This window comes from Quercus suber, unplaced genomic scaffold, assembly GCF_002906115.3.
Source record: "Quercus suber isolate HL8 unplaced genomic scaffold, Cork oak 2.0 scaffold_156, whole genome shotgun sequence".
NCBI lineage: Eukaryota > Viridiplantae > Streptophyta > Magnoliopsida > Fagales > Fagaceae > Quercus > Quercus suber.
Window position 1 is genome coordinate 818,501 of NW_027069617.1, and position 11,541 is coordinate 830,041.

General features: G+C 32.8%; 1 protein-coding gene across 1 annotated transcript; it reads right to left on the reverse strand.

Moving 5' to 3' along the window:
* Positions 1–3,785: 3,785 nt before the first annotated feature.
* On the reverse strand, positions 3,786–8,835 carry LOC112033438 (probable metal-nicotianamine transporter YSL7). Its single transcript, XM_024066210.2, has 6 exons — positions 8,379–8,835; positions 7,645–7,808; positions 7,403–7,500; positions 7,125–7,259; positions 6,612–6,801; positions 3,786–5,292 (listed from the first exon to the last, which is right to left on the reverse strand). The coding sequence occupies exons 1-6, from the start codon at positions 8,755–8,757 to the stop codon at positions 4,180–4,182; spliced, it is 2,079 nt and encodes a 692-aa protein (XP_023921978.1). The 5' UTR covers positions 8,758–8,835; the 3' UTR covers positions 3,786–4,179.
* Positions 8,836–11,541: the final 2,706 nt, after the last annotated feature.

An 11,541-nucleotide genomic window follows, 5' to 3' on the forward strand; every position in this document is an offset into this window, starting at 1 on the left:
GACTCACTCTCCTTCTCCTAACTCTTCTTTTCCTCCACCCTTAGGACCTCCACCAAAGGTCTCCTCCTCCATCGTAAGGATCTTGCATGAAAGTATAATCCCTTTCCCTAACTTGTTTTTTTATGTTGCCACGATAAGAATTTAAGATATAAGCATGATAGTAATTATTTAAATTCCCTTAAATATGTTTAAATGTTCTTATGTATTCTTCACATGTTCTTAGTTGTTCATCACATGTTCATGCATAACACTAGTTTTGATCTTAAATCCGCATAAAAAACATGAAAAGGATGTTTGTTTAATAATTCTTTCAAATCCTTGAATCTAGAGTATCACCATCTACATACATTCACTAGAATTTATTTTTCGATCTAAATGAAATGCTTAATAAATTGAATTAGGGTTTATCACATGCTCACACATTGAATTCGACATGCAAATTGATTGATAACATATTGGATAATGTGATATGCATGTTGGCCACTATAGTCTAAAAGACCGGTTTTACTGGGCAAGATGAGTGCCTAACACCTTCCTACCTTATAACATAGTCTTCGAACTTAGATCAAGGGTTGATAGATCAATATTTATCCTTGTAATTTTCAATTTCTAGATTGTAACTAGGAAACAAAGTCATGTTCTTTTTCTTAGATTGTATTTAGGACCAAAGTCATGTAATTTCTTATGATTAATGTAAATTCATTTGTAAATCAATAAAATAAGGAATTTTTCAATTTTGGTTTTCTTATTTATTCCAATAATTAAATAAGTGACGACTCCATTGTAAAACCCTTAATCTAAAAGGGAAAAGATAATCAGTCAAACTTCCATTTTGAAAGACAATAACACAACTCTACTCATTCACGTGGGTTTGGCCCAACACCTAAAAAACAGGCTAGGGCGTGGTCTCTCACAAATTTCCAAACCTGAAATCCAAACTAAGCTTATGTGTATGTGTAAGGTTTCTTTTCTCACCATTCTAGACATATATAAGGCTTATTTTAAAAGTCGTCAAATACAGATACAATGACCAAGGGCTTAATTTCTTTGTAGGAAACTACTGCGTTTGTAAGCCGTTGGGTTTTGTAATCAAGTGCTTCTTGATTTTCATAGTTGATGAAGTGAAAAATTTTGCAGCCAACAACAACCATTCAAGTTGCTGGAGTTAGTCACGTATTGAGATCCGTGCAAAGGAGTTGGTCATAAATTGGAGGTTTGTGCATCAAGGGAAAGAAGGATACTACAAGATCAAGTCTAATTGAGTATTGGAGCGAAGGTTCAACTGTAGGTTGGTATTTCGGGATAGGCTAGGGTAGTTGGTAAGATTCATTATACTTGTAACCATTTGATTGTTGATTAGTGTATTCTTGAGAGTGATGACCTTAAAATCACCTGGTGGAAGTTTTTTTCTTACGAGGTTTTCCTATTTGTCAATAAATCACCATGTTGAATTTATTTTCCGCTGCATTTAATATTTTTGGTGATTTGTTGGTACCTCCATAATTTGCATACAATTGAACCTAATTAATCAAATTGAGTAATTGAATTAATTAACCGGGGTCAAACTATCTTAACCTAACATGACAAAGCCAAATCCAATTACATGGCCTAGATAGGATTGTGGGTGACAAACCAATAATAATAATATATATTAATTAGTTTATTATTTCATTATACTGTATTCTTAACAATTTATATGCAAACACATATATGGTGTTGGACATTTTTATAAAAAATATTATATTTATTTTAATACTCATTTATGTGTATCAATTATCCTTTAATGTCAGATACGTTGATTGCTAAATTTTGAAATTCAAATATAATTCAAAATTTAAATAGCTTTTGTCAATAGTTTTAATCAGGAAATTTATGAACATTAACATGATATTAATACCATAATTGCCAGTATATTTGGTTTTATTACAAATATATACTTTCCATTCTAAACATTTTGTATTCAAACGTTCTTATTTGAATATGACATAATAACGTCATATATGAAAAAAAATTTCAGCACTTAAATGTACAGTTATTGCTAAATTATTTTATATTATAATAACCTATTGCTGAATTATTTGGTTTAATGGAAAGTTGTCAAAACAGCTAGCAATTTTTTGTAATATATATATTCTAAAACTTTCAAAAAGGTATTATAATAAAGTTCAGCCACATTAACTAGGGGCCCATTAAATACATAGCATTATGACATATTTCCCTTGTTCTCAACGTATAGATTTGGCAAAGAAATGTTTGTTGACCGGTTTATATAATATATATATATATATATAAAAGAAAGCTATTGATCACACATTGATTTCAATAATTTTATGATCATTTAAAGTTTTAAAGATAGCAAATGGTTCTACGTACTCGACCCTTTTCCCCGCTGCTTTTGGAATTGGTGTCCCTTGCCCAAATATAGAGATTCCCCTCCTGATTCCTGAATTGGCTCTAGACGGTGTGAGCTCTGTAGAACCAACACTAAATGCTTCACAAGGAAAATGTCTTAATTTGCTTAAGTTTTTAGTTGGGTAGTCATTGATGGATGAGGATGACTTCTGTTTTCTCGGATTTTGTGGCCAAGCTTCAGCCTTGGAGCTGGTTGTATGAATTATTTGGTTCCTGCACAGGGGCAGAGGCAGGGGGGGTCGAGGGGGGCCCCCTGACCTCCCCCAAAAAAAATCCTATATAGTATGCAATTTACAATACTTGCCATTTTGACCTCAAACATTCTACACTCAGAGAACAAATAACACTATTTTGTCTTTTTCTATATATAGGTTCCATAAGAAATAACACAAAGGTTCCATAGGTTTATTTGTCTTTTTAAACAAAACAATGTTTTTTGGGTCCCACTTAAAAACCATATTCCTTCTTTCTTTTTCTTTTTTTCTTTTTTTTTTTTTTTTTTCCTGCCGTATGTTCTTAAGCAACTGCAATTTTTTTCCCCCTGGTGCCTTTGTCACAAATTTTTTTTTTTTTTTTTTTTTCCTGCCGTATGTTCTTAAGCAACTGCAATTTTTTTCCCCCTGGTGCCTTTGTCACAATTATTTCCTTTGAATTAGGGTATCCACATCATCTTAATAATAAAAAATAATATTTAAGACCTTTTATATCAAACTAAAACCCTAGCCTCCTAATTGTTTTCTCTTCTATCTTAACCTTTTCACAGTTTCAAACAATTTATTTTTGCCATAGACCAAAATTTTAACTTCTTAGTTCTTACCACTTAAAAGAATAGAGAAAGAAATGTTGAATTTCACATAACTTTTTAAGAGTATTCAAGGCCAAGAAAGTACAACTTTGCAGGTATATTTCTATATCCTTAACACTTTTACATTGATTTATTTTAAGGAATCAAATCACATGTTTAACTTCTCTGTCTTCAGATTAATTTTACTTTCAATCTAGTCTTTCAATTTTGCCCTTCCGAACTAAAATTCTGGCTCTGCCACTGTTCCTGCAGCATGACTAATTTTTTTGGTTGTATTTCTTTGGGGATTTCCTTGGTGGGGGGACTCGATTCTCCATGGGCCACCTATATATGTTACTTTTCTCTTTCCATGCCCTTCATTGCTTTTTATCGTTCAATGCACCCATTCTTGGGTCTGCCAGGCCGTAGGTATTTCTTTACGGACCCACAGACCTCATTTCTATTGGCATGCGTGTTTCTTCTTAGTTTTGGGTTCAGAACCCTTAAATTTTGGATATCAACAAATTGTAAACCGAACTTGATATAAAATTAAACCAATTTAAAAAAAAAAAAAAGAAAAAAGAATTGAGTTAGTTTTGTATATATCAAAGCTTGATGAACCAAATTTGTGTTTTGCGATGCATCCCCTTCAAAACCATGCATGTCATACAGATTTATTCGAGCCAAATTGAATCATATACATTTAAAATAACTGGTAATTAATGCATGACAGATATCCATGACCAAGCAAGCAAATGACTAGCTTGACTCACAGTATAAGCAGCATTAAATTGAAGCAACCTTTTCTATCCTCACCAATTCAAATATGAAAGAAACAGTACATTGCTTACAAGGCAGGGAAAATAAATATCCATATCCTCCTAAACAAGAGAAGAAAGAGAAGACCCTTTGCCTATGTACAAAAAAAAAAAAAAATGCAAAAGACATTGAAGGACCATATATCATATATGATCATTAATTATTTACCCAGCCAAAAAGGCATCAACCTTGTCATTGTCAGAGGAAGATAGGAACTTCATGCAAATAGGAGCTTTAACACCGGAAAGAGCAAGAATAGCAGATGGAACACCCCACAAAGAATCACCACAGATGAGACCTGATGCCACAGCCGGTGCAAAGTCATCGGCCTTTTGCTTGTTCATCCTTCGCCACAAGAAGAGAATCAAACTCCCAAGACACATGTCAATGGCGAAGTATGCACCAAGGTAGAATGGGATGGCCATGCACATTGGGCTTGGAATAAACCTATAGAGCCCGTAATTTTTTTCATAATGTCGCAACAGCTCGGAGATTATATTCATGGCAATTGCAGCACAGAAGAATAGGATAGAGAGTTTGACACAATGTTTGGGAAGGGAATCAATACCCTCGACTCCAAGAAGCGATATTCCGCGGTACATTAAGCCGTAAGGTGCAGGATACGACCCCTCAGGGTCTCCAACTGAGTAAGCTTTGTAGAAAAACCAGAAGATCAATGGTGACATGATACAACCCATGGCTGTGCCAAAAACCTGGCTAAAGAACATAGAACGAGGAGATGCCAAAGTGAGATAACCAGTCTTGAAATCCTGCATGAGATCAGAAGCTGTAGAAACAATGCTCATCATTACACCACAAGAAGCAAGGCCAGCAATGACACCCCCATTGTCAAGCCCAACCCAAGAACTGAAAATTATGATAGCAACTTTGCCGTAGTTGGAGGCAAGAGACCAATCAGTAAGACCACAACCATAGGCATTGCAGAAGGCCAAAACCGGGGCAATTACATAAGCAACCAATATATGGTACCATTTCAATTGGTGGAAGATGAAGGGAACGACAGTAATGGATATGGCTGCGAGGATAACATAACCAAGAAAAGCTACCCAATTGGGAATCTGGTCTTTCAAGAACGACTGCGTACGTCGTTGCTCGTCGTAATTTACAATCTCTGTGTTTGAGTACTTTTGGCCAATTCCTTGAGACGATTCTTTCTTCTCAGACTTGTGCATTGCTAGACTAGTTCCAGTTTTGATTAGCATGTAGACTACGTGAAACAGACCATCACCAAGCATCATGGCAATGGCAATAAAAACCTATCAACACAAACAAGAAATTATGAATACATATCACAAGAAGAGGGATGAAAAATCATTATTTTCATATTTATTTAATATTCATTCACTAAAGAAAATAAAAACGGATAATTACAGTAAACCCATATGAGGTTTGGTCTATTTGCACTTTGTAACCATGGTTTAAAACTTTACACTTTGCCCATATGAGCTTACTTCCGTTTAGTTTCTGTTACCCACCTCTTTTATCACCATTAAAAAACATATTTTTTAGACGAAAACAAACATAAAACGAATAAAAAAAATTAGGGTTTGATATTAAAAATAAATGCATATGAATTTAACAAATAAAATTCCAAACAACTACAAATCAAATTGTTTGAAATTAAAACAAGTACAACACCGGTGGTGGCTCTTCTGTACTTCAAACTCATCGTGTCAACATGGTGGTGGCTCTTCTGTACTTCAACATGATCTTCCCCTTCCACAAACTCATCAACAACCCCATCACCCAGGCCTAAGAGAGGAGAAAAACAATTATGAACCACCCATGGGTACCGACCAAGGATCAGTGACACCATTGTCAGACTCGAAGCCTCAATCGCTGCCATCATCAAGCTACCCACCATAACACCGGTGGACCCAGAGTCACAATAGCCTCATCCATGAGTAACCTCGGCATTAGAGATTGAGCCCAACAACAAACCCACCTTAATGGAGCCGAGAACCACCGCGTCAGAGTTACTACAAGTCGCCAAGGCTTTTCCAACCACTGGATGTCCAAGAACTCTCGACGGGATGGGTGTGAGAAGCTCATAGTCATGATCAGCCCTAGATATCAACGATGTACCTACCATTGTAGCCTCGGGCATCACCGATGTCTCCGTTGACTCCATCGTTGGCTTTGAGCTCTCTCCCACCACACTTACACTCTGACTCACATTCACGCCCAACCCAGTAGGAAGATCTCAGAGAGATATTTCAGGTATGAAAATTTTTTTATCTTGTTTTGGGTTTGAAAATTTTTTGATCATGTGTCTGGATTTGAAATTTTTTTGATTTGAGTCATGTTCTAAGAGATACCCATTTTGATATTGTTTTCTTTTGTTTTTGTTTTTTCTTTTCTTGTTTTGAGAGGAGAGAGACATAAAATGAGAGTAAAAAGACTTATTTACTTGTCTTTTTAACACAGAAACTAAACAAAAATAAGTTTAGGTAGGCAAAGTGTAAAGTTTTAAACCACGGGTAGGCAAAGTGCAAATGGGCCAAACCTCAAGTGGGTTTTCTGTAATTATCCCAAAATAAAAACAAAAACTAGTAGTGCAAGGAACAATTAATACCCTATATCCTTGAATGCCATGGAGACTGCTTTCACTTGCATCAGCACTATACCAGTCACCTTTCTTCTGCTCGATCAATGGCCACATGACTCCCCATGAGAGTACTGCTCCAATAAGCAAAGAAATATTTACCATGTAAGGGCAAATAATTCCAACACCAACATATGTTGATGAGAAATCAAAGTAGAACCTGCGAGCCATACAATTAATATTATTTAATGAAATTAAGATTCTTGTAAGTTCTTATCATGGTAAATGATTAAATTTATTATTTTCTTATAGTTTAAGTTTTTGAATTTAAGTGATAATCTTTTTTTTTTTTTTTTTTGGATACAAAGTGATAATCTATTTTAATATCACAACAAATGGTCTTTAAGTTCAAACTCTAATTCCACTATACCTTCCATTTAAAAATAAATAAAAAGTTTAATGCCAATGTAATTTATCAACTATAATAACATTTGTTTGAAAAGGCACTTAATAAGAGTGGTCTTGAAAGGAATGGTATTAAACCTCTTGTCATAGGCTTGGAGACCAAATGTAGGGAAGCTTGAAAACCCACATCCATCGGCAGCAACAAAGAACCACTGGAAAAAGGCAAACACAAAGCTAAAGCAGAAGGTTTTAAAAAGCACAGCAACTTGTTTCCTGTATTCAATTAAAAAATCAGTGCATTAGCACTTAATCATAGCTTTAATTAAGATTGCAAAAGTAATAAATTTTCTATCTCCTTTTAGTCTGAAAATTGCATGTAAAAAAAAAAAATGCAAAACATTAATATAGATGCTCACTTTGCTAGCTTGGCTCCTTTGGGTGTATGAAAGCTATTGATGAGATATGCAGTTGCAGTCCCACTTGGGTATGTTAACTTGTACCTTAAGATCATCATCTGTGGGACATTCATTTTGAAAGGTTAAGGGTGTGGAAAAAAGATGAGACATTAAGCTAGCAATGATCATATCAAAATATATGGTAATTAGAAATTTTGTTAAGGAAAACCAAACTAGGATTTATTCGAAGTGTATTTTCTAACCTTTCTTAGGGGCACAATTGAGAATAAGCCAAGGAAGCTCACGGCAAAGAGGAAACCAATCATCCAACCCAGAGAGAGTTGCTTCACGTTGTTTGGGGTGTTTGCTCCTTCCGCTTGGCCAGCCACAAGTGGACTCATCCCTAGCATATAACTTGCAGTGCCACCTAATAATATGGGGGAAAAAATTATGCATTAAAAATGAGATAATTTATAATGCTAGCTTTTAAATTATTAACAAGCTACAAGCAAGAACAACTTCACTGCAAAGTAGGCCATTTCACAGTCGATTACCTGAAGATTCATATTTCATGAAATGCATAGAGATGAGTTGGAATAGTTAGGCTGAGAGAAATAAAATCTCTGAACTTCATATATGAATCATTCACCCAAAAATTGATCTTTAATTCTATTGAGAAATAGAGTAGACAATTAAATTTTCATTAACAATATATATATACACTTATATTACAGATAGGTGACTAAGTACGTCTTCAACGATATAACACCAAAGATTATCCCCTCCTCCCCCCCCCCCCCCCCCAAAACACACCACACACACACAAAAAAAAAAAAATTCACCTTATTTTTGGCTAGTAACCAAAAAAAATAAATAAAGTCCATGCATGGGTTGGAAAAAGTAAGTTTTCAACTTAAAATGAAATCTAACCGAAATTTCAAATGAAAACATTAGCAATAGTTTCAGATCTAAAATAAATGAAGTTAGAAAAACATACTGCTAAAGGCGATCCCGGATGATGCAACAACACATGTTTGAATAACAGTGTTTTCTTGCCTAGTGAAGGGTTGCTTGAGGAAACCACATTTATGAATCAAGGCCGTATAACTCCTCAGAATGGCAAATCCCAACAACCCAGCTGCAACGTTAAGGGATGGTATGACACCAGTAGTTAAATTAAGTTTCATCACAATGAAGATGAACACAATGCTCAAAACAAAACTGGTCACCATGGCCCTTATTGTTATCTGTTTTGTCCATGATGGCACAGCAGTGTCCTTGAACGCCTCCTCCACCATAACCCTTTGATGCCCACCATCACTTTTCTTGTAATCATCTTTATCATCAAGATTAAAACCATCTCTTTCTCTCTCCATGCCTCTCTGTGTGTGTGTGTGTCTCTGTCTCTCTCTCTCTCTGAGTGTTTTCCTTGGCCAACACTGAATCTCAGGGAGGAGGCGTAAGAATAATAAACACAAATATAAATATAAATATAGTATGGAATAATAAATACAGCTTAGCTTAGATAAGACAGAATTCTAAGGAGGTTATCGTATGGATGAGATAGCTTCAAGTGTAACCGAATCAAGCTGTCATGTTCTGTAAACCGAAGTTTGACTAGATTCGGGTGAATCTTTGAGAATCTGGTCTGGTGTGGGATTAATTAAAGAAAAGAGATTTAATTCAAGTCAATTTTGGTCAATCGTAGAATCGGTTGAAACTACTGGATTCATTCATGTCATGTAACTGTAAGTAAGACCTGACGAACTTTTTTTTTTTTTTTTCTTTTTTTCTTTTTTAATAGTAAGTACCTACGTTACGTACTACAACAAATTCTTTCACCTACTTAATGGGAATACAGTTGTGTTGTAATACTAATCTCTCGACTTGGGGAAGATTCTGCCAGATTAATTATGAAATTATCCTTTTATATTTTTAGGAATTATATATATATATATATATATACACTTGAAGCTTTTCTTCCTTTTTTTTTCTTTTTTGAGTAAGTAGTTGAAGCATCTAGATTCAAAATGATGAGAGAGTTTTTATTTCAAAAAAAAAAAAAAGACAGATTAATTAAAAATTGTATGCACAAGGAAGAAAACATTTAATATTATCAAATCTATATATATATATATATATATTGATAAAGTTGAGAGAAAATCCAATTATATTTCAAATAGGAATTCAATTAGAGTCTGATTTTACGTCATGTGTCTCATCTAATTTAAGTTTTTTTAATTTTGTGCCAAAAGAGTTAAATCAATGTAAAAATTGGATTTCAATTGGAGTTTAATTTTATGTCATGTGTTTATCTAATTTAATTTTTTTAAATTTTTGTGCCAAATAATTTAATTTAGTGTAGAAAACGAGAAGTCCAATATAAATAAAATATAAAAAAAATTAAAAAAAACATAAATTTTGAATGAATTTATATTTATGAGTTTTTTTTTTTTTTTGTATTACTAAAAAATATTTAAGTTTATAAGTCATTTATGTAATATATCATGACTTATATATATATATATATATATATATATATAGGTAAAGCTGAGAGGAAATCCAATTAGATTTCGAATTAAAATTCACTTAGAGTCTAATTTTGTACCACGTGTTCCATCTAATCTAAATTTTTAAATTTTTGTGCCAAATGAGTTGATTCAGTGTAAAAATTAGATTCCAATTAGAATTTAATTTTGTACCACATGTTTGATCTAATCTAATTTTTTTAAATTTTTGTACCAAATGAGTTAATTTAGTGTAGAAAATGAGGAGTCTAATATAAATAAATCATAAAAAAAAAAAAAAAAAAAAAAAAAAAAAAAAACACACACACACACACACACACGCACACATAATTTTTGAATGATTTTATATTTATGATTTTATTTTTGTATAACTAAAAAGAATTCAAGTTTATAAGTTATTTATGTAATATACCATGACTATGTACGGTCCATTACTAACTAGGTTATATATATATATATATATATTGCTTTTAAAACCAAAGTTTAGAGAAAATTCAATTGAAATCAAAATTGGATTTTGCCTTTGTTAGCTTTCCATACAAATTAAATTGTTTAGATTTTTGTTGTTATTTTTCTCTGAACGAATGAGCATTTTTTTTTTATACTATTTCTATTTAGATATTTTGTATGCAAAGATATTGAACATAACAAACTGTAATTGAGTTGAATGATCTCATGCACCTATCCCCATTTAATTTAGGAGATACTATTTAACCAATTTATTGTTTTATTTTGTGTTGTATTTAGTAAATTTTCACAGAAAATAATTGTGAATTGATATTGTACATGTAGTATCCAATAGTGATTTTCAAAATTATATATGTATGTAATGAGAAAATTGGTGTAACTAATATCATGAAAATTGTAAGAAAAAACTATTTTAATACTTTCAAATGTCCTGATCGAATTATGTCCTATATGTTTAATAACTCAAACTAACATCAATAGTACCACTACAATTATTCATTTCTGTGCATAAGCATGAGTTACATACTAATTTGCTTAATAAATAATGAGTAATTTTGAATATTAATTGAGTTTCTTGTGTATGTATAAAGTATATAAAAAATAATAAAATATCAAATTTTTTTAAATGAACTTCTTGAATTTTTATATAGTATAAATTTAGTTGGAGTAAAAGATATTTAAAATTTCTGGTAATAGATTTTCGTTGGAATAGAATTTTACAGGGATGGGCTCCTCTCCCATTCTCTTCTATTTTTAAATGGATGCATTACATCTGGCAGTTATATAATTTAAGGATGTTCATTAAGCCGATTATCAAAAAAAAAAAAAAAAGAAGATGTTCATTAAGCCACATCACATGAGCAAAATTTTATCTCATTTAACAGAGATTAGCACAAAACTCTACTTCTTGTGCTAAAAAATTTTACGAAAAGCCATTCTGCTAAAACCTTTGAGCAACCCACTAAAATATCTAACAATTCCAAAATCTTCTAGTAATTCGAATTCCAGCCCAACAAAGAAGATTAACAACTTGACAACTCTAGTGAGACCACAAGCAATCCCCTGTCTAGTGAGACCACAAAGCAAAACCACTGTTGATTTTAACAACTTGACTGGAATTGAAAGTTTTGAATTCCAAGAGGTGCTCAATCATTCTTTGCATTC